General features: G+C 40.0%; 2 protein-coding genes across 20 annotated transcripts in view; both read right to left on the bottom strand.

Moving 5' to 3' along the window:
• LOC122489490 (adenylate cyclase type 10-like) overlaps nt 1-11739 on the bottom strand; it is a 51636-nt gene extending 39897 nt beyond the window's left edge. For 4 of the 7 annotated variants that reach the window (XR_006298926.1, XR_006298927.1, XM_043591327.1 and 1 more), the window contains exons 1-4: nt 11092-11739; nt 10200-10304; nt 6874-6912; nt 5905-6048 (exon numbers count right to left, since the gene is read on the bottom strand). Coding sequence is in view for 5 of the 7 variants with exons in the window: in XM_043591327.1 (XP_043447262.1) it covers nt 5905-6048; nt 6874-6912; nt 10200-10304; nt 11092-11248 (445 nt within the window). In the remaining 2 variants the exon portion in view is untranslated. The other 3 variants (XM_043591326.1, XM_043591324.1, XM_043591325.1) reach the window with 3 other exon arrangements.
• Nucleotides 11740-12424: 685 nt separating this feature from the next.
• NFYA (nuclear transcription factor Y subunit alpha) overlaps nt 12425-23541 on the bottom strand; it is a 33308-nt gene continuing 22191 nt past the window's right edge. For 7 of the 13 annotated variants that reach the window (XM_043591332.1, XM_043591333.1, XM_043591335.1 and 4 more), the window contains 6 exons: nt 22186-22317; nt 21889-21994; nt 20367-20533; nt 19131-19304; nt 18054-18155; nt 12425-15040 (listed from right to left, as the gene is read on the bottom strand). In XM_043591332.1, coding sequence (XP_043447267.1) covers nt 14987-15040; nt 18054-18155; nt 19131-19304; nt 20367-20533; nt 21889-21994; nt 22186-22317 — 735 coding nt within the window. In that variant the 3' untranslated portion in view covers nt 12425-14986. The remainder of the gene's footprint in view (nt 15041-18053; nt 18156-19130; nt 19305-20366; nt 20534-21888; nt 21995-22185; nt 22318-23541) is intronic. The other 6 variants (XM_043591338.1, XM_043591337.1, XM_043591340.1 and 3 more) reach the window with 1 other exon arrangement.

Raw genomic sequence — 23541 nt, 5'->3', positions numbered from 1 at the left:
ACTGAGAATAGACATAAGGGAACTCAGTGATGCCATCAGGTGTAATAACATCAAGTGTAATAGGGATTCCAGGAAAAGAGACAGAAAAGGGAGCAGAAAATTTATTTGAAGAAACAGTAGCTGAAAACTTCCCTAATCTGGGTAAGGAAACAGATACCTAGATCCAGGAGGTACAGATCCCCCAACAAAATCAGCCAAAGTTATTTAGACAGTTAGATAGGAATCACAATGCCAGGAGGCACAGAGATCCCCCAACAAAATCAACCAAAGTTAGACAGTAATCAAAATGCCAAAAAGTAATGATAAAGAAAAAAAATTAAGCAGCAAGAGGAAAGAAGACACTTACATACAAGGGAAATTTCCCCCATAAGACTATCAGTGGTTTTTTTCAGCAGAAACTTTGCAAATCAAAAGGGAACGGCATGATATATTCAAAGTGCTGAAAGGGAAAAATCTAAACCTAAGAATACTCTACCCAGCAAGGGTAGCATTGAGAATAGGAGAGATAAACCGTTTATCAGACAAACAAGAACTAAAGGAGTTCTGACCACTAAATCAGCCCTACAAGAAATATTAAAGGGGACTCTTTGAGTAGAAAGACCATAAGTGAGAGTATGAAAAAGAGGAAACACAAAAGTGGTAAACATAAGTATTTCTTTTTTTTTTTTTTAACGTTTATTTATTTTTGAGACAGAGAGAGACAGAACATGAACGGGGGAGGGTCAGAGAGAGAGGGAGACACAGAATCCAAAGCAGGCTCCAGGCTCCAAGCTGTCAGCACAGAGCCTGACGCGGGGCTCGAACTCACGGACCGCGAGATCATGACCTGAGCCGAAGTCGGCCGCTTAACCGACTGATCCACCCAGGCGCCCCAAACATAAGTATTTCTGTAAAAACAAAACAAAACGTTCACAAAATAAAAGGATGTAAAACATGATACCATATACCTAAAACATGGAGGGGAGAGGAGTAAAGAATAGGTTCGAACTTAAGTGACCATCAACTTAATATAGACTGCTGTATGAAGAGGTTATATACAAACCTGATGGTAGCCATAAATCAAAAACCACAAATAGATATGCAAAGAATAAAGAGACAGGAATCCAAGTATATCACTAAAGAAAACCAGCAAAGTATGAAAGAGAGACAGACAGGAAAGGACCAGAGAAAAACTACAAAAATGACGACAAGTAACAAAATGGCAGTAACTACATATCTAACAATAATTACTTTAAATGTAATCATTTACAATCAGAAGACATAGGATGACAGAGTGGATAAAAAAACAAGACATTCATTTCAGACCAAAAGATACCTGCAGATTGAAAGTGAGGGGATGGAGAAATATATATCATGTAAATGCATGACAAAAGAAAGCTGGAGTAGCAATACTTGTATCACACAAAATAGACATAAAACAAAGACTGTAACATGAGACAAAGAAGGACACTATATAATAATAAAGGGACAATCCAGTCAGAAGATACAACAATTGTAAATATTTATGCACATAACATGAAAGCACCCAAATACATAAAATAATTAGTAATAAAAAGAAAAGAACTAATCAATAATAATACAATAGTAGGAGACTTTAACACTGCACTTATATCAATGGACAGATCGTTTAAACAGATCATCAACAAGGAAACAATGGCTTTGAATGACACACTAGACTAAGTAGACTTAACAGATACATTCAAAACATTCCATCCTAAAACAGCAAAATACACATTCTTTTCAAGTGCACATGAACATTCTCCAGAATGGATCACATATTAGGCCACAAAACAGGCCTCAACAACTTCAAGAACACTGAAGTCATACCAAGCACCTTTTCTGACCACAACGCTGTGAAACTACAAGTCAACCACAAGAAAAAAATCTGTAAAGACCACAAATACACGTAGGTTAAATCACATGCTACTGAGCACTGAATGGGTCAACCAAAAAATCAAAGAAGAAATCAAAAAGTACACGGAAACAAATGAAAATGAAAACACAACAGTCCCAAACCTTTGGGATGCAGTAAAAGCAGTTCTAAGAGGAAAGTTTATGGCAATACAGGCCTGGCTCAAGAAGCAAGGAAAATCTCAAATAAACAACATAACTTTACATGTTAAGGACAAAAACCAAAACCAGCAGAAGGAAGGAAATAATGAAGATTAGAGACGAAATAAATGATATACAAACTAAAAAACAATAGATCAATGAAACTAGATGGTTCTTTGAAAAGATCAACAAAATTAATAATCTCTAGCCAAACTCATAAAAAAAAAAGAGCACTCAAATAAACTCACAAATGAAAGAGGAAAAATAACTAACACTACAGAATTACAGTTATAAGAGAATATTATGAAAACTATATGCAAAAAATTTGGAAAACCTAGAAGAAATGAATAAATTCCTAGAAATATATAACCTACCAAAATTGAAGCAGGAAGGAATAGGAAATTTGAACAGACCCATAACCAGCAAAAAAATTGAATCAATAAGCAAAAAACTCCCAACAAACAAAAGTCCAGGGCCAGATGTCTTCACAGAGGAATTCTACCAAACATTTAAAGAAGAGTTAATACCTATTCTTCTTAAACTATTCCAAAAAATAGGACATGGAAAACTTCCAAATTCATTCTATGAGGCCATATCACTGTGATACCAAAACCAGATAAAGACAGCACACAAAAAAGAGAACTACAGGCCAATGTCTCTGATGAACATAGATGCAAAAATCCTCAACAAAATACAGTACCGGCAAACCAAAGTCAACAATACATCTGAAAAATCACTCACCACAATCAAGTGGGATTTATTCTCAGGATGCAAGCGTGGTTTAATATTTGAAAATCGATCAATGTGATACATCACATTGGTAAGAGAAAGGATAAAAACAACCATATGATCATTTCAACAGATGAAGAAAAAGCATTTGACATATAAAAAAACCTCACAGCTAACACCATCCTTCATGGGGAAAAGCTGAGAGCTTTTCCCCTAAGGTCAGGAAGAAGTCAAAGATGTCCACTCTCACCACTTTTATTCAACATAGGACTGGAAGTCCTATCAGACAACAAAAGGAATAAAAGGCATCCAAATTAGTATGGAAGAAGTAAAATTCTCACTATTTGCAATGACATAATACTATAAACACTCCACCAAAAAACTATGAGAACTGATAAATGAATTCAGTAAAATTGCAGGACACAAAATCTACGTGCAGAAATCTGTTGCATTTCTATACACTAATAATGAGGCAGTTGAAGGAGAAATTAAGAAAACAATCCCATTTACAACTGTACCAAAAGTAGTAAGATACCTAGGAATAAACCTAACCAAAAAGGTGAAAGACCTATACTCTGAAAACTATAAAACACTGATGAAGAAATTGAAGGTTACACAAAGAAATGGAAAGACCTTCCATGCTCATGGAATGGAAGAACAAACATTGTTAAAATGTTTACACTACCCAAAGCAATCTACAGATTTAATGCAATCCCTATCAAAATACCAATATCATTTTTCACAGAGCTAGAACAAACAATTCTAAAATTTTTATAGAACCACAAAAGACCCCAAATAACTAAAGCAATTTTGAAAAAGCAAAGCAAAGCCAGAGGGATCATGATTCCAGGTTTCAAGTTATATCACAAAGCTGTAGTAATTAACAGTACGGTACTGACACACAAACAGACAGATCAATGGAATAGAACAAAAAACCCAGAAATAAACCCACACTTACACAGTCAATTAATCTGTGGCAAAGCATGGAAAAATATCCAGTGGGAAAGACAGTCTCTTCAACAATGGTGCTGGAAAACTGGTCAGTTACATAAAAGAATGAAATTGGACCACTTTCTTACACCATACACAAAAATAAACTAAAAATGGATTGAAGACCTAAATGTGAGACCTGAAACCATAAAAATCCTAGAAGAAAGCACAGCCAGTAATGTCTCAGACATTGGCCATAGTAACATTTTTCTAGATATGTCTCTTGAGGCAAGGAAAACAAAAGCAAAAATAAACTATTGGGACTACATCAAAATAAAAATCTGCACAGTGAAGGAAACAATCCACAAAACTAAAGGCAATCTACTAAATTGGAGAAGATATTTGCAAATGACATATCTGCTAAAAGGGTTAGTACCAAAAATATATAAATAACTTACACAACTCAACAACAAGAAGTCCCAAATAATCCAACTAAAAAATGTGCAAAAGACATGAACAGACATTTCTCCAAAGTGGACATATACAGATGGCCAACAGACACATGAAAAGATGCTCAATACCACTCACTATCAGGGAAATACCAATCAAAATTACAATAAGATATCACTTCGTCCCTGTCAGAACAGCTGAAATTAAAAACACAAGAAACAAGTGTTGGAAAGGACAGGGATAAAAAGGAACCAACATTCTTGCACTGTTGGTGGGAATGAATGCAAACTGGTGCAGCCACTGTGGAAAACAGGTTCCTCAAAAAGTTAAAAATAAAACTACCCTACTATCCAGTAATCACACTACTGGGTACGTATCCAAATAATACAAAATCACTAATTCAAAGGGATACTTGCATGCCTACGTTTATAGCAGCATTATCTACAATAGCCAGATTATGGAAGCAGCCCAAGTATCCATCAATAGATGAATGGATAAAGAAGATATGGTGTATATATACACAATGGAATATTATGCAGCCATTAAAAGAATGAAATCTTGCCATTTGCGATGGCATGGATAGAGCTAAGAGTATAATGGTAAGCAAAGTAAGTCAGAGAAAGACAAATATCATATAATTTCACTCCTATGTGGAATTTAAAACAAAACAAATAGGCAAAAGAAAAAAGAAAGAGAGACAAACCAAGGAACAGACTATAGAGAACAATCTGATGGTTATCAGAGGGAGGTTGGGGTAGGGGGATGGGTTAAATAGGTGATGAGGATTAAGGAGTGCACTTGTGATGAGCACTGGGTGATGTATGGAATTACTGAATCACTATATTGTACACCTGAAACAAATATAACACTGTATGTTAATTATACTGGAATTAAAATTAAATTCTTGATTTCATATATGTGCCTATCTACACTATTTTCCTCCAATAGTTAACTTTTATTCATTTCTTATATATCTTGCCAGTGTTTCCTTATACAAATATGAACAAACAAGAAAAATTCCTACTTTTCGTCTTTATAAAAAAGGTAGCATACCAAACACAGTGCTTTGCATCTTGCTTTTCTCAACTATATTTTTAAGATATTGTTATATCAGAATATCTTTTTTTTAAGGCTTCAGAAAAGCTGAGTAGACAAACTGTTGTTTATTTAACCAGTTTCCTGTAGATCATTTTCAATCTTTTATTACAAAACATATTGCAATGAATAATCTCGTACATATAACATTTCATACATACTCAGGTATATCTATAGGATAAATATTCAGAAGTGGGACTGCTGGGTTGAAGAATAATGCATTTGTAATCTTGACAGAGATTACTGAATTATTCTTTAGAAGTTGTGCTGCTGTTGACTCTCACCAGCAATGTATGAAATGTTTATTCTTATTGCCTTATCAACACTGTGATCAGCATCTGAATTTTTGTGTATCTATAGGTGAGAAATAGTCTCAATGTACTTTCAATTGGCATTTTTATTATGAAATTGAACATCTTTTCACATTTTAAAAGATGTATTTGTCTATGTACTATCAATTCGTGTCCTTTGCTATTTTTCCCTTAAAATGTTAGTCTTCTGTTGATTTCGAGGTATTCTATTTCCAATATTCACCCTTTGTGTACATGATACAAGGTGCAAATATTTTTTTGCCAGGTTGTCATTTATAATTAGAATTTTTTATAGTTTTTTGTTTGTTTTAATGAGCACTCTTTTAGTAGCTACTACCTATCTTTAGCTGCAGGTCCTGGCCTTCTTTGGTATGGTAGATCCCAAATTTCTCCTGTATCTCCAGACTGCATTTTGCCACCAGGGTAATGATGTCACTCAGTTGATTCTGTTTCACCGTCCAGAGTGCTAGGAGCACATTCCCTACAGAGACAGAAGACAGGCTAATAGGGATTGAATGTCTGGGTTCACCTGATCCGGGCAGAGCCCCCAGTTATGCAGAACGTATCATACAAAGTGTTAGGCGAGGTTTCTTGGACCTGTACATTATGCTTGGTTAAAATACTGCCTTAGAACCTCAAAACGACTCATCATACAAAACCATGACGAGGCAGAAGCTGAAATGTTCCTAATGTTTAAGAATATTTTTCTTAAATATTAGAAATATTAGAGGGAAGAATCTTCTCCTAAGGAATACTTTTCTTAAATATTAGAAATATTAGAGGGAAGAATCTTCCCTCCACCAGTATACTAATAGAAAGGGAAGGGTACTAGCCAAGAGGTTCATAAAATATAGGTTCATGTTCAAATCTAATTTCAAGGGTGGTTTAATTAAGTTTAACTTAAAAAAAGAGGCCAACTCTTTGGCATATAGCTGTTAATGTGAATAATCTTAAGAGTTCTCCAGATAGGAGATTTTGACTCCTCCCTATCTTACATATAGCCTCTGCTCTTGAGGACAAAGTTTCTCATTAATTTTCTCATGAATGCTTTATAGGCACTTATTTTTCTGTCGCTCAATCTAAGCAAATTGTTAGGCACATATGAACTTAATACAGGCAAGGCTTTTCCACTAGATTGAGAAAACTTTTGAGGTACAGAGTGTCTTCTTCATCTTTGTTTCCCCAGGGCCTAGTACATATTAAATAATCGAACAATGCTGATTAATAAACAAATATGCCAAATTCCACCTAAATGCAGTCTTCCTCACTTACAGTCCTTTAACTATTCAGAAAAACTGAAAAATACCTGTGATATTTAGGATATCTCCTCCAAAACACAGCACATCTGAAATCAAGGAGAGAGAGGGAAATGCATCAAAATCAGATATACTAGGGGCACCTGGTCTTGGTTTTGGCTCAGGTCATGATCTCCTGGTTTGTGAGTTTGAGGCCCAAGTCAGGCTCTGCAGCTGGAAGTGCAGAGCCTGTTTGGGACTCTCTCTCTCCCTATGTTCCTCCCCCACTCACACTGTCTCTGTCTCAGTCAAAATAAATAAATAAACTTAAAAAAAATCAGGTATACTAGAGCATGGCAGAATCATACATGATCGAAAAATTGACCTATTCTGAGTTTTTCCTCATATCTTCTCTGGTCTATTTATTCACTCCAAGGTTCAGACTCTTTCCCTTCGTTTCTCCCCAAATCTGTTTCTATCTCCATATTCTTTTTTTTTTTTTTTTTTAACATTTTTTTATTATTGAGAGACACAGAGTGTGAGCAAGGGAGGGGCAGAGAGAGAGGGAGACACAGAATCCGAAGCAGGCTCCAGGCTCTGAGCTGTCAGCACAGAGCCCAACATGAGGCTCCAACTCACAAACCACGAGGTCATGACCTGAGCCGAAGTCGGACGCCCAACCGAGCCATCCAGGAGCCCCTCTATATCCATCTTCTTGAAAATGAAAGAACTACTACTGTTCTCTTTAAAGCCCCCCCCCCCCCCATTTGTGTTCTGGATCCTAGCCCCTCCCATCCTTTCAAGAACTTTACTCCTTATCTCCTCTACTGGATCATTCCCATTAGTATCTTAAAAAACAAAACCAAAAAACAATAAAATTAACCCACCTATCCTTGACTTTACTTTCTTATTAGCTCCATTTTCCTGCTATACTCCCAACAAAAATTCTCAGAGTTGGCCATATACAATTTGTTCGTCACATCCTTTTCACTCTGAAATGTTTTCTCTACCATTCTCAGCATTCTCTAATCTGACTTCCAACTCCATCACATCACTAAAATTCTCAAGATCATCAACAGCATTCATCTTGCAAAATTCAATATTCTCACATCACACTGTACTTTATACCTTTCATTTCCAGCCCAGCCAGCCATAGCCCTCTTCTCCTAGAGACACTACTTCTTTGGCTTCAGGGACACCACAGTATCCTAACTGGGTGCTTTAGTTTCTTTGGTAGGTTCTTTCTCTCCAATCATAATCTATCCTGGTCAAGTCCCTCAAGCCTCAGTCTTAGGCTCTTTCTCTTTACTTACACTCTCCTCATGTGGACTCAAACAGTTCTTAACTTTAAGTGACATCTTTATGCCATCGACTCACTTTTTGTCTCTAACAGAGATCTATTCTCTGAGCTCCAGTCTCAATCATAGCTATCGACTTCATTTTTCCATTTGAATGACTTATTGACATCTCAGATTCAATATATTCAAAACATAACCCTTGATTTTCTTTCTCAAAGCCCAGTCTTGCCCATCTTGGTTAAGTGACACCACCATCAATTCGTTATGAAAGCCAAAAACTGTAGTCATTTTCCTCTCTACTTCCTGCTGATATCAATATATCAGCAAATCCTGTCTGTAGAACCTGCAAAACACATTTCAAATCAATTCATCTCTTTACAGCTCTGCTGACTTATCTCTAGACCGATGGTTTCAACCTTGGCTTCAACACTGCAATAGCCTGTAAAACTGAAAAAAAAAAAAAAATCCTTATTCCTGGGCCTACCTACCCCCCAGGTATTCTGATTTAATTGGACTGGGGTGAAGCCTAGACATCAGGACTTTTAAAAGCTCCCCAAGTGGTTATCTAATATGCTGCCAAGGTTGAGAACCACCATCCTAGACCAAATTGCCATCATCTCTCCACAGCTGCTACAACTGCCTCTTCCTGCTTCTGTTCTTACCACCTACCCCCCATCAGCTCCCTATAATCCAGTCTCCATGAGGTAGTTAAAATAAGCTTTAAAAAAACGTATATCAGATCACAACACAACCCTGCCAGAACCAGCAGTTTCCCTTTGTACAAAAATAATATAATCCAAACTCCTTGTAGCCTACAGAGCTCAATGATCTCCAATCTTACCTCAAATCACTCTCCTCCCTGTGAGCCATGCTCTAGCCACACTGGCCTTTCGTTCCTAGAACACGCCAAGCTTCCTCCCATCTCAGAAACTTTGCACTTGGCCTTCTTCTGCCTGAAGTGGTTTACCCCTTGTTCTTCACAAGGTGTTCCTCTCATCCTTTAGGTCTCAGCTTAAACACCTTCTCAGAGGAGCCACCCTACCTAACAGAAAATCTCTCACTGTACAATTCTGTTTTTACCATTACACCCTTATTTCCTTTGCAAAATACATAACCTATAACTATCTTGTTTACTTATTGTCTCTCCCGCTGACATGGACAATCCAAGAGGGCAGGTACCATATCTTATTTTCCCTTGTATTTCTAGTACCCAGCAATTCCTGGTGTTATAATACATACATAATATATAATTTCTATCTCTCTCTTTCATCTAAACTTGATGAGAAAAATTTAAAGATCTTTCATAAACGTTCCTCAGGGGTAAGGGGTGGGTGAAATTGACAAGTTCCTAAAGAAGATGCTACAAAGTAAGTATTCTGGTGCATCTCAGAATTATGGACATGACTGTATTGGTACTGACAGTAAAGGAAGGGAACGTTATGTAAGTACTAAAGGACTAGAGTAATTTCTGTTGGGCAGAAGTTTGGCCAAGATCTTTGGCCCAGGGCATGATCTGTTGGGCAGATTTCAGATTAAGACTGAAATCTCCTCAAGGGCAGGTTTTTGCAAACCCTGCATGTTTCACAGTGCATATTACAGAATATGTACTCAATGTTTACTGCACACGTAAGGAGCTTTTTTTTTTTTTTTTTCCTCCCAGATTGGGCAATTTTCCACAAACTTAATGGCAGAAAATGAAGAAGACACTCATTCCTACTTCACAGGATCAGAATGCAATAGAATGGGAAGGTGTTTTGTAAATTACATCTGATATAAACATATGGGGCACATTGCATTATTGTTAGAAGAGACAACCAAAGGAATACTTTATTTACAAACAAAATATAAGCAGCAAAGTAAAAACTCAAATTAGTATTTCCCCCCCTTTCTGAACATCAAGTCAACAGGATGTGAGACTAGGTAGAATGGCAGATACAGGCAAAAATCTAGCTTGTTAGTGGCAAGAAGAAATAAAAAAGATGGTTAACACTGAATGAATGACCCTGTAGTATTTTTTAAGGTAGCCCAGCCCCCCTTTTGTTACAAATCCTCAGGAGCCCAGGACCACAACTCCTCGCTTCCCTCCAATAGTCACTCACGCTCCACGATGTCACTAATGTAATAACTGAAGATGTGGGCCAGTTTGTCCATGTCATGTTCCGACTTGCAGGTCAGGCTGAACCTGTCCATTAATGCTGTAAACCCTAGCCGACAAAACAAAAATTACGTTAGCCGAACTTTTGGGCTCTATTCCCTCTAGGCCGCAGGCCAAAGGAAGCAGATCTCCTGCAGGTGAGGAATTTCATTATCCTTGGAACAAGTGTTACTCAACGCAGTCAGGGCCACGCTGGCTGCTATTGCCTGAGAATCTGGAGAGCCACCCCCTCTGCGTTTCCAGGAGATGCAGATGAAGATTCGCCCACAAGCACCCCTTTCATCTCTAGCCAGCTACCACTTCTGCCATACCCTCTTACGCTCCCTGGCCAAGGGAAAAATGGGAATGACATGGGGGGATGGATAAAAGCTTTATGGAGAGCCCAGATGCTGAGCTCCTTGAGGTCAGGCACCTTAATCACTCATCTTCAGATCCAAGACACAAACTCCATAAATATTTAAATGAGCAACTCTCAAAGTAGCTGCTGGATCTCTAATTCCTAGAGCGGTGGCGGGCACACACTTAAGGACGGACTCAAAGGAGGAATTCACTGAGCGAATAAAAGAACTGGCTGAAGCAGTATGCGTACTGGAAGAAGTCGTGGATTCAAAGCCTCCCATATTGCCCTGTAAAAGTCCTTCCCCTTTTCTGGGTTTTTCATTAACTTAAGGGTTCCACTAGACCATCCCGAAAGACGTCTCCCCGCTCTTAAAAAGACCGTCCAGGTTTCCCGAGGAAGCGGCAGCGACAGCCGTCAGGGCGCGCCTTTGCTCTCCAGAGGCCAAGCCTGTAACTGCCCCTCTGGCAGGGCGGGAGAGCGACGCTCCACCCCTCACCCGTCACGTGGACGCCAAGGAGGACGCCCTGGGCCGTGGCGAGCTCGGGTTCCGGTCCTCGGGGCTTCCTGAACACCAGCAGGTCGGGAAGCAGCGCCGCCAACCGGGCCTCTACGGGCCACAGAGAGGGAACCGCCGCCCGCTCGCCAGTCGCCATGGCGGCGACGCGGTTGCCCGCCAACTTACCGGAACCGGGAGAGGGGGCCTCCACGTAGCAGCCAATCCGCAACGACAGCCCTGGCGAGTTCCTCCCACCAACCAATAAGTGCAGGCTTCCTCGGGGTCCCGTCCCACCTGCTTCTCGCGCCTGCGCTCTAGCTCCTGCCTCCCAGGCAACAGGCCTGAGGAGTGCAAGCGCTTTAAAAGGAGTCGGGGTGACACTTAGAAGTCTCGAAATATGGAGCCTCTGACTTTGGCCCAGGGCATGATCTCCCGATTCGTGGGCTTGACCCCCGCGTTGGGCTCTATGTGGACAGCTAGCTCAGAGCCTGGAGCCTGTCTACAGTTTCTGTGCCTCCCGCTCTGTCCCCCAGCCCAACTCACACGCTCTCTCAAAAATAAAAAGCAAACAAACAAAATCTTGAAACGCGAAGATGCTTCTACAATAAAACATCATCGCAGATAGTGTCAATGGGCGGGGGGGTCTTTTCCTATCACCTCTGAATACATAAGGACAATGTTCGATTGGCATCTAACGCAAACTCAGTAGGTGTGTGTGTGTTTTTTAATACCTTTAGGCTAAGGTTATTTAAGTCAGTCCTTTCCCCCTGGTTAGGTAGTGTCTCCTATTTCTTTTATCTGCCAGGACAGGTCTATTGGGTGTCTCTAGCTCCTTGCTCCCTGCATGTTAATAGCGTATCCGAGGTTACCCTTCAGTTGCTCAGATTCTTGGGAGAACTCACATTACTAATAGGGTGAGGGTGTTGTGAATTTTTAACAGGAAAGCATCCTTGTTTTTCTGCAGAAATAAAAGCAAAATCTAAAAATGCATCTCATTATCTTTAGTTCTACAATACCTAATCAACACCTATCACTGTTTCGGTGATAACTTAAAAGGGTTCATTTTGCGCCTGTAATTACTTCATCAAATTCTGGTTAACACTTTCAGTAGTAAAGCCAAATATAGATCAGCACACAGGTGAGAGGAAAACACCTCCTTAGCAGGGTGGAGGGCCAAAAGGGAAGAAAAAGAGATTAAGGGGAGACACACAACTAAGAGGCCTGCACACCAGAAGTTTGAGACTGTTCACAGAGCTCCTGTGTCTGTCTACAAAAAGCACAATTTCAACATTTATAAACACAACCTAGAACCCAAGGAATGTCAAAATTCAAATCACTTTTTAGTATTTTTACAAATTTATTTTAAAAAATAACAATTGCAATGACATCAATGATTGATCATCTGTACTCCCCCCCCTACTGCTGGGAGAAAAACCTTTATAGTTGAGTCCCAAAGGAAAATCAAGACATTATTATCAGGCACCCAACAGCCAGAAAAAGTTCTGTTGGTCCAGTGGTATAGACACTGACATGTTCAATGTACCAGTGCAATTAAAATATATACATTTACAATTATCTTGCCAAAAAAAAAAAAAGCACTCAAGAAGTGAAATAACTATGCATTAAACCAATTATTCACTCATCCATTCACTCTTTCTGCATCTATGAAGTCATCACTACAGTTACAAGGACAAGTAAATGAACTTTTAGTAACAAAGAAAAAAATCCAAACCTCAACCCACCACTTTGCGGGTTATTATGGTGTGCTAAAATGGCCACAATAAAAGGGCCATGAGCTATCTGAGCAGTGACAAAATGACAACTGAAGCATTTTGTTTCAAAGAAAGCAAAACTCAAACTCATGGAAAAAAAAATGCAACAATATGAGGTTGATATTACTATGTACAAACTTACAGACACAAATAAATAGCATTTTAGAACTGCTGTTGGCTTAGGTCTGATGACTTTCTTTCTGAACTCTGCATCTTAAAGACTCCTGAACAAAACAAGGGATTGAAATTCCTCATTGCTTTTAGTAAACTAGCATCTGGAAAACTTGGGGCTTACTGAATGAAGTCAATGTCTGAAACCTAAGTCAAGAGCCAGAAGTTTCTAGTGAGCCTACCAAAGGGTGGGCCTCTCCTGATCTCTGGAAGCCAGGGCAGATGACTTAGATTCCAGGGACTAGAGAGATTCTTTCTTTCTTTGCATAGCTCTGTACCTCTATTTCTACCATTACAATTATTTCCCTTTGTGATATTTTCTTCAGAGGTTTAACTTCTTTTCCTTCTTAATACAATTAGGGTGAAATCAAAGAAAGTGCCAATCTTTGTTCTTGGTTATTTAAACCAAACCCAAATGTTCTTCAAAAGAATTCGGTCTTCCTTGTTATAGAGAAAGCAGCAACTTTTTTTCTGAAATCCTATCAGAGTTCCCCAAGGTTCAGCATCTAGAAAAGAAAATCGATTTCTGAGGCACAGTCCATTCTGGGAACTGTGGCCCTATTCCTGACCCTGCGGGCCATCACTACCACCAGTCTGTAGCTTATCCCCAGAAGGTGGATGCAATGTAAAAACCTTTCTGCTGGACAAGCCTATGTAGAAAAGGGGAAACATGGAAACTGGCACCAAAGAATCAGCTGCCAGGGGAATAAAGAGAATGTTTGCTCTCTGGGGCCAGCACAAAACAAAGTGCTGCAGGAGTGAAGCCAACATTCACCTTAAACTCGAGCAGGTAACCTGGAGTATGTCCAGGAGAATGTGACTGAACAGTGCTTTCCAGACAGAAATTGTCAAAGACCAGTTCTTGGACTTCTCCCTTTCCATGCGTTATAGTTGAACTGTAAGTTATTCTTTTCATAATCCATCCCATGCATCCATCCACTGGAGAATCATGCTATGTGACAACACATGGGTATATATACTACCCTCTCTTCTTCGCTAGACTGAAACACATATGAACCCTTCTATTCCCCAAATGCTGCCACAAAGCCTATGACTGAAAATCTCTAGTTTGGCTCTCTGTTTAGGAGTTACTACAAATGTCCTCAGCACTTCAGCACAGAAGTTGTTTTATGGTTTTGTTCTCTACTTAGGAAAGGCTGTTTCAAGGTCCAATACCCTCTACGTTGTCTTAAAAGCAGCGGAAGCAAGAAATACAGTCCAGATGATCTGTCAACAGACCACAACTTTAAAGTCAAGGCTTTAAAAAAAAGAGAGATTCAGCAATTTATAGATTTAGTGCTTGAGTCTTGTCATTCTATCCCCAGAGTTAGCTTTTTCTTGGCTGGAGTCCAAAAATACCAACCTACCATCTGGGTAGAAAGAGATTCCTATTATTACCACAGATTAGATGAATGTATCTCAGAGAATTTATTGTTTCCATATCACGAGATGGAACTTCCTTGCCTGGAGGCCACCTCTGAATACAGAGTGTCTGTTCAGTTAGTCAGCCTGCGATCCCCCGTCAGAGGGATGGATGCTGCTTAGATTCCATGGAAGGAGCGGGCTTTGGCTTCCCTGATTGCAGTCCTGGTGAAGGTTGTTCTCTGCTAAGATGGCTGGCTGGCTTCACTAGCCAACATAAGTGCTGTGTGTGTGCACTTATGTGCATGGGTCCCTTGCATCATCCTAATCCATGAAATGTCAATGTCATCAACAGTCTGAAATAGGCCCTGACTGAAAGGGCGAGACAAAGGCCTGCGACTTCAATTTGCCAGACATCACTGCAATTATAATACTGAGCCACTTATTAAAAATTAAGTGGTTTCTGTCCTGTAGAAAAGGGCAGAACATAATCGTCAGTGTCCCATCGGAAGAGGTGATCAATTTCCTGGAACAGTGGGAAACAGTGGCGAGGAACATAACTGTAATCTGCTCCCTCACGTGGCCTGGGGTTAGGACACTCGGATGATCTGTGTCATTGCTTCTTCATCTGCTTGGTTTGGATCCTAGAGACAAAGCATAATAGTGATTAAAGTCCTTTGTGAAAGCAGCAGGGAACTCATGGCTCTCACTCCTGACCATCATGGGAATACATACAACTTTGCTAAGTAAACCAAAGGCCTCTAATGCATCTAAGTCTACATATATGGATTAAAATGCAGCACCATTAGGAAAGAAGAGATAATAAACATTTGTGTGAAAGGACTGTTAAGTGTGGCCTGGCAATCCATTTCCAAGCACTCCAGAGTTGACAGTATATCTCTTTCCTAAGAGAATGTATGTTGTACTTACCCTTCAGGTTTAAGGGTCCTTATGTGGTCAAGAGGAAACCACGTCATGCTGTATTTTTATGCCTTGATTTTCTGATCACTGTATTTAGAGACTAAGCACTTAGCAGGGCTGGAAAGGACACTGGAATTTATTTATTTTAGCACACTCATTTTGTAGCTAAACCTGAAGCTGGATGGATAGTGATTTGCCTGGACTAGAGTGAGAAAGTCAGCTGCCCAGCTAGAACTGATACCCCAATCTATTGGCTCCCATTTAACCCTTTTTCCACTAAATTCTGCCTGCCGTCTCCCACTTAAAACCTCCAGTGTTAAGATAAGGATCAGTCCTTGGAAGCTTTCTGCAACACTCCACAATAACCACTTTCAGTTCTTGCACACCAAGGCTCTGAAGCTTCAACTGCCACAATCAAAGAAAAACCTGAAAGATTTCTGGAGGTAGTAGGACTGCAGCGGGGTCTTGAACAATGAGTAAGAACAATAACCAGCATTTACAGAGCCCTCACCATGCACTACATAACGTGCTAAGTAGGCACCCAATATAGCTTACTGCCTGGACTCTCCACCACAGCCCTGTTAAGTATCAACAGCATCCTACTTTACAGGTGAAGGAACTCAGGCCAAAAGTGGCTAAGTAAGGAACTCGACCAAGGTCCCATCGCTAGTACACAGAATTGGGAGAGTTCCTGGCATAATGCCCATAGATGGCACTCTACATCTGTACACTGCATGAACAAAAGAGGAAGAAGGAAGAGCTCTCAGACTGCAGGTAGGAATTAACAGCACTGAAGGAAGAGTCTGTGCTCATGTGTGGATATACTGAGGACTCCTAGACTGACACTGAAAGGGGTTGCTTGGAAGATATACAGAAACAGTTTGGGATCTGATGCAGTAAAAAATGAAAGCCAGCATGCATCCTTGAGCAGGGGACGAACATGATTAATTAACAAAGCACTAATTTAGGAAGACTGATTTGGCAATACTGCAGGTAGGCTGTAATGGTCACACAGAATAAAGTATCTGGAAATGGGGCGGGGCGGGGTGGGGGGTGGGGGGAGGAAATCCATTTATTCAACAAACATTTACCAAGTGTTTGTTCTGGACTGGGCATTATACTAAGTCCAATCACTACAATGGAGGACAAGCCTCACCTTGAGTCTCTACGCGGCTTACAGTCTAGTGAAGGAGACAATTACACAAATAAAACAAGTCGGTTATTATGATGCTCAAAAGAAAACGGAGACGTGAAAAAATAATGGGGTAGAAGAAACCTACTCTGGCTCCAGTCTCAGATTTAAATCAAGACCTAAAAGGTAAGAAAGAGATGGTCACACAAGAAGACGGCAGTGAAGGGGTGCCTGGGTGGCTCACTTGGTTAGGTGGCTGACTCTTGGGTTTTGGCCCAGGTCACGATCTCATGGTTTGTGAGGCTGAGCCCTGCATTGGGCTCTGTGTTGATGGCATGGACCCTGCTTAGGATTCTGTCTCATTTTCTCTCTGCCCCACCCCTGCTTGCTCTCTACTTCCCTCTCTGAAAAATAAATGAACATTAAAAAACAACAACAAAAAAGATGGGAATGAAAAGCTTTACAGATTAGCTATTTCCAAGACAAAGGTCCAACAGCAGAAGACAGACCAATGAACAGTATAGCGAGAGCATAAAGATAAAGAGTAGAAAGAATGAAGCTGGAGGTAGGGAGGAGCTGGATCACACAAGCACCTTTTTGGCCGTGGTAATAAGCACTTTGGATTTTAGTCTAAGTGCAAACGGGAAATGGCAGAGGGTGGAAGGGGTTTAAGCAGGGCAGTGATGGGAAAGGACACCCATTTTAAGAAGACCACACAAAGACATAAAGAATGGACCAGGGGGGCACAAGGATGGAAGAAGGGAGGAGACCAGCAGGCTGCTGTTACATTAACTGAAGCAAAAGAAGAAAGGATTTCTCAAAACTGACAGCAGTTGGAAGGGGAAAAAAAAAGGTAACTGATTCAGGTAATATTTTAGAGGTAAAACCAAGAGGACTTTTTGAAGAATTAGACAATTCAAGCTTTAGCAACTGGGTGCATGGACATGTCACGGGGATTGAGTACCTGCTTTAGGGATGAAAAACAAAATAAAAATCAAGAGTTCTATTTCATATATACTGATTCAGAAATGCCGGTAAGATACAATCAGTGGAATCAGATGCAATACAACAGTTACAAATTAAGTTCTGGAGTTATACTGCCTTTGAATTTCAGGTGCATCATTTTATTAAGCATTTTACCTTGGGCAAACGACTTAACCTCTCTAAGCCTCAGATTCAACTGTAAAATGGAAATAAGAATTCTCACCTCATGGGGCTTGAGGTTGCTCCAAAGATTCAATGAAATAAAAAATGCTTATAAAAGTGCTTAATGTAATGGCAGGCACATAGCAGTTAAGTGTTGGCTACTGGTGGCTGTGCTACTACACTAAGAGACAATAAAACTTATTCTTTTAAAATCAACAAAGATGAGAATTTCAAGAAGGAATTAATAGTAATAATCTGCAAAGATGGTGAGGAAAAAAGGCCACAGGATTAAATACCTTTAGTGCTTTAGGGCAAAAGAGAATCTAAGAGATACAATGTTGCATTCAACATAGAACAGGTAATTAGTCCCTGGTGTGAAAGTTATAAGAGGACACTGAATGATCCTCCTGAGAAAATACAAGGTAAAAAGAGAAGAATGAAATGTATAATCTATTTACCTGCATATGGGGACTATCCTTTTCCTTTGGAGAGAAAAACCGTCCACCTTCACCCCGCTTCCGAGCCATGGCGTGACGGTGCCGAGACTCATGCAGGTATTTCTAAAACGAAAGAAATAAAGGTACTAGTTGGAAAGAGCATAGTTACCTAATGCTCAAATTCTATGCTCTGAAGTTCAGGAGAGCTGCCATCAGAGCCACCAGGGGTAATTATGACCTTGAATTATGGAGGAAGCTTTGGAGGAAACACTAGGCAGCGGCTAACTATAAACTATCATAAAAATGTGAATGCTAATGAATGACAAATAAAAACGATTCCCCAAAGGTAAAGCAATGATCACTACCTACACCTCCCCATATACGCTTCAGTATTAGACCAAATGGCCGTTCAGTAGAAAGACTGCATTTCCTGACCTTATTTGCAGTTAAGTGTGGCCACGTAATTAAGTTTTGGTTAATGAGATGTAAGGAACTTCTTCAAAATTTCCTTTAAAAAGAGTGCCTTTCCACAGGACTCCGGGGTGGCTCAGTCAGTTGAGCGTCTGACTCTTGGTTTCAGCCCAAGTCATGATCTCATGGTCATGGGATCGAGTCCTGCATCAGGTTCCATGCTAGGTGTGGAGCCTGCTTAAGATCCTCCCTCTCCTTCTTTTTCTCAACATAAATAAACTTAAAAAAAAAAAAGAGAGTACCTTTCTTGTTCCCCTTGTTCCTAGGCGGGAGCCCAAGCAGTCATCTTAGACTAGGACTAGCACACTAAGTTTATCAGAACAGTGAGACAGGAAGAGAGAGCATCATGAGGATGGACTCTGGAAATTTGCTACAGGCTCAGGATAATTTCTCTCTGGACTGAATTTATGTAAGAAAATAATTAACTCTTATTTAACCCCTGTTACTATTTTGTTTTCTAGTTGCAGCCACAGAGAGCAATATCAAATGCTAACTTTTTACAAAAGATCACAGCTCTTTACTTGCAATTGTTTGCAAAGTACTCAAGGAAACAAACCATCTGAAAGAGAATTTCAAAAGTAGAACCCTGCCCTTTCTCTTCCTTCTCCTTCCCAATGGTATACACACCCTTCTTTCCTTTGGAATTTTCCCTTCAGCCTCTAGTTTAGCCCGGGCTTGCCTCCTCTTCAGTATACGGTGGTACTGTTTGGCATTCACATAGAGAGGCTCTTCTTCCAGCATCTCTGCCCCAGGGAGAGGGATTCTTTGGATAGCAGGCACAGAGCCAGCACCAGGCACCATCTGTGTGAAGAGAAAACGACAGCTTATTAAATAGTGACACAGGAAACATTTTCTTGGTCTCTGTTAAACTTTTTTTTCTAAATGCTATAAAAAGTAGCTTTCATACAGCACTTAAATGCAGATTCCTGGAAAACATTTACACTAAAAGGTCCTCATTTGAAACAAACATTCCAGATGATTCCATCTTGGGGGGCCCAGAAGCCACACTGACAAGGACACCAGCACGTCCAAATTCTTGTCCACCTATGACTCCATTTTCTAGAAATGTCTGCTGCCATCTAATGGTCAGGAACAGTAATCACAGAGAATGAAACAGTACGAAGGTAGGTAGGCAGGCAGAGGTTGACCAAGTGCTACCAAATGCCTACAGTTACAGAAACAATTTAATTACCAACTTAGCTTAGTATATAATTAAATTCTAATTTTTCTAAGCAAATTAAAACTAAAAACACTGTATAAATGTCTGAGGAAACCAGGAACAGGTTCCCATGCCCCAATCCCTTCTCAACCTTTAACAACTTTGGATGGATGTGTTGATTCTTCTGGTAGCTTCCTCCGCCTCTCTGCAGGATTCTACTACTTGTTCTTAATTTACCCATTTTAGGGACCGTGTACTACTCATCTTTCCCCTTCCCTATCTTCCTCATGTATTTGTAGCACACATTTCTTGGTTTCTTTAAGAATTACAATCTAATTTTGAGTTTACTTCTTGTTTCCCTCACTGGGGGCAATGTATTTTCCACTTTCCAAAGGTCAGTAGTCTATGCCTTCATTATTTGAATTCTGAAGTTTACACAAAAGCAGGTATTTCTGTTTATCCTCTGCTGCATCTCCAGCACCTAGAAGGTGCTCAGGATGAATTATAGTTCATTGTAATGTTTCTTGTAAAAGTAGATCTCTTTAAGTGCCTTAAGGATCAATTCAATCCTAAGTGGTCAGCAGCATCAACAAGCTTTATGAGAGACATCAAAGTGCAAGGTCAAAAAAACCTTCAATGACAAAGGAGACATATGGAAAGATAAATGACAAAAGAACAGTGAGGTGAAGAATCAGTTTCCTTACCATGACCATCCCTCCTGAATTGACCACATTGCCTGCCACTGGTAGTGTCACAGTGACAGTCCCCTGTCCACTGCTGGTGGTGTTGGTGTTGGCTCCTGTCTGAACAATCTGTGCTCCTGCCAAACTGGCTGCTGGGATGGTGATCATGCCTGAAACAGGGACTGTGACTTTAAGAAAATAAAACACAAAACAAACAAAAAACAGGTACACAGAAAGAAGGGAACACAGTTAGTCCCTCTTCTACCTGGCACACACTTCCTTACCCTGGAAAAATATACTACACAGCACAAGGGGAGAAGCAGCACTCTCCTACTCTGCCTGGTTTGCTGCATGTAACCCAAGTAATCATGATCCTTGATATTCTATTAAGTGTCTGGATTCCAGTTCTGATAAAACTTATCCTTGAAATGGATACCTCCCTGGGTATTCCAGTAATAGTTTTCAACAGCTGGTGAGAAAGTCTGGAGGCCTCCCCTTCTGCGAGTCGGTCTGCCTTGTGCTACACTCACTATTTTTGTATATATGAATGATCTGCCTCAGGACAGAGATTCTTTAAAATTGTAATTTGTTTATCCTCAACTGACAATAGCTCAACCTGTCGCAGAACTAAAACTTAAAATTAAACCAAGCACTCCAGGCTCCCCAACTATCACCAGCACCACTTAAGGATTTGGCTCACCATTTTCTATTCGAGCTCCTGCCTGGGCTCAGTCCAGTTCTTCAATCTCAGGTCTTCTCCTGAGTCACAGGAGAGCACACTTCCTGCCCTCACTGGATCTTGTATACTGCTACATTTTAATTACAAGTCAAACGTTTAGTCCTGGACTCTGGGATGTCCCTTCCAGGTTTAATGATCTGACAGATGCTTCCCAAAGCTCTCAAGTTCAGTTTGAGCCATCTCCTCTTGTCTGAATTCCATTCTCCTCCCAAGACACACAGATTTCATGGCTCTGTATTTATGCATTATCTAGTCCTAGAACCTACCTCTATAAAAGCTCCGCGCTGCGTTTATTTGGTCACATGTATGTCTCCCATGATAGATTTAGAAGCTCTTCGGGAAGAAAATTTGTTTCTTAGTAAAGTAAGCATAGTGGGCATATAAGTCTTTTGGACAGAAACTAATAATCAAGTTGGCCGGAGAGAAAAGAAAAAGACCATAAGCAGCAAAAACACTAAATGCCAACTTGACTTCTGATCTACTTCTTCCACTACCAACTATGAAACTCCCTATTTCCAATCTTCCATTTAGAAACATTTTTTCCCAGAAAGGATCAAAAGCTTATATCATCCCCAGGACCAGTCTTTAAACAACCACGGTAGGAACTCCTACAAATGTTACCATCACCGGTCACATATTAATGACAAGAAAACAACAACCAATGGAGACTTAGAAAAAATTTTTGTTGTTGTTCACAAATATGTTGGGTGGAGGTCACCACAAAATTTCTGAAGTAGTCATTTGCCCCAAGGATGAAAAAGACATGCTCTCCCAAGTCCTCTGGAAATGCAGATGCACACTTACCTTGCTGCAGAATGGTGCCATCTGCATTAACTGGCTGATAGACGATGGTCTGCCCTTCAGCAGTCTGAGCCACTTGCTGGCCCTGGACCGCAATCTGCTGCTGGGTCTGAAGGAAATAAATCAGGACAATTTAACAAAGGACCCCTTCTTTTAAAAAAAAAAAAAAAGAAAAGAAAATACAACATTTGTGATGGTTTTCTTCCCCATTTTTACTTACTACTTATGAAATATTTGCCTCAGCTGTCTGACCCTTTCAAATCAGCTACGCTCTTGTGTTGACAGAGAGAATGGAATTACCTGGGTCTGGCCAGCAGTGACTGCCGTCTGGGGCTGCTGGATGATGATCTGCTGGGTCTGGCCCTGCTGGCCCTGCACCTGCACAGCCTGCCCGCCCTGGATCTGGATCTGTCCAGGTGGGACCAACTGTATCTGTGCAAGAGAACACAAAGAAAGGTTAGTACCCTGCCGGCGTTGGTCTCTTTTTGTCCTGGAGTATTAGTTATCCAAATTCCTCCAGAAAGCAAGAACGGCTCGGAAGAAGGTAAAAGAACCTTGTTCTGCTCTCTGTTATAAATTAGACATAAGTTGTCTGCCATTGATGAAACAATGGAGGAATTTTGGCTGCTGTCTAGATACAGGATTATTTTTAAGGAATCAGAGTCAGTTGTAAAAAAGATGATATAGAACCATGCTGGCATGGTTATATGTACTGTTGGAGCATGTTCATTTAAAAATACATTCTGAAGTATTTTTTAAAGATGAATTAATATATATATTCAAAAGAATCCTTGAGAGAGTAAGGGGATACAGATGCAACCAGAAGACTGATTATGTGTTGACGACTGTTGAAGCTGCAAAATAGGGATTTAGCACACAGTTCTCTTTGGTTTTGTCTGTTTAATGCCTTCTATAATAAAATGTTAAAAAAACAATCAAGTTATTCCCAATTTTTCCAAGTGGGGGTCTATGAATATGTATATACAAAAGCTTTAAACACACAGAGAAATCAAGACTATCATCTTAGAAACCCATGCAGACATCACTCAGATTTAACAAGTTGCTTCATTTAACATTCCCTTCCCATCTAAAAGTTATTCACCGCATTAAAATGTGGTCATCCTTACAGAACATTTCACACACGTATATCCATAAAAACATATGGTACTCTTCTGCGTTTGTTAAGTTTCACATAAATAGTAACATACTGTATCTCTCACAATTTGCTTTGATCAGTCATCATTTTCAAAATTTAGCCAGTTAACAACTAGTTCACTCATTGTTTAAAGTATGTATGTATTTTTAAGTAATCTCTACACCCACCACGGGGCTCGAACTCACGACTGAGATCAAGGGTCACATGCTCCTCTGACTGCGCCAGTCAGGCACCCCAGAACTAGTTCACTCATTTTAATTGTCAAGTATCACAATAAATGTTTATGCTGTAATCTATTCATACGTTCCCCTTAATTTGGGATTTTCTCCAACAATCTTAGATTTATAAATTTTATTTTACAAAAAAAACCCCCAAAAAACAAAGAATGCATATCCTTGTGCAAATATTGAGTTTCTGAAGTATTAAAAGTAGGATTCCTGTGTTGAAGGAGACAGGTGTGTGGTAGGCAGCCTCTAAAATGGTTTCCAGCTGCCTTCTGG

This window comes from Prionailurus bengalensis, chromosome B2 (genome assembly GCF_016509475.1).
Source record: "Prionailurus bengalensis isolate Pbe53 chromosome B2, Fcat_Pben_1.1_paternal_pri, whole genome shotgun sequence".
NCBI classification, from domain to species: Eukaryota; Metazoa; Chordata; class Mammalia; order Carnivora; family Felidae; genus Prionailurus; species Prionailurus bengalensis.
Note: the sequence above shows the minus strand (reverse complement) of the source record. Positions and strands in the feature narration are given on the sequence as shown.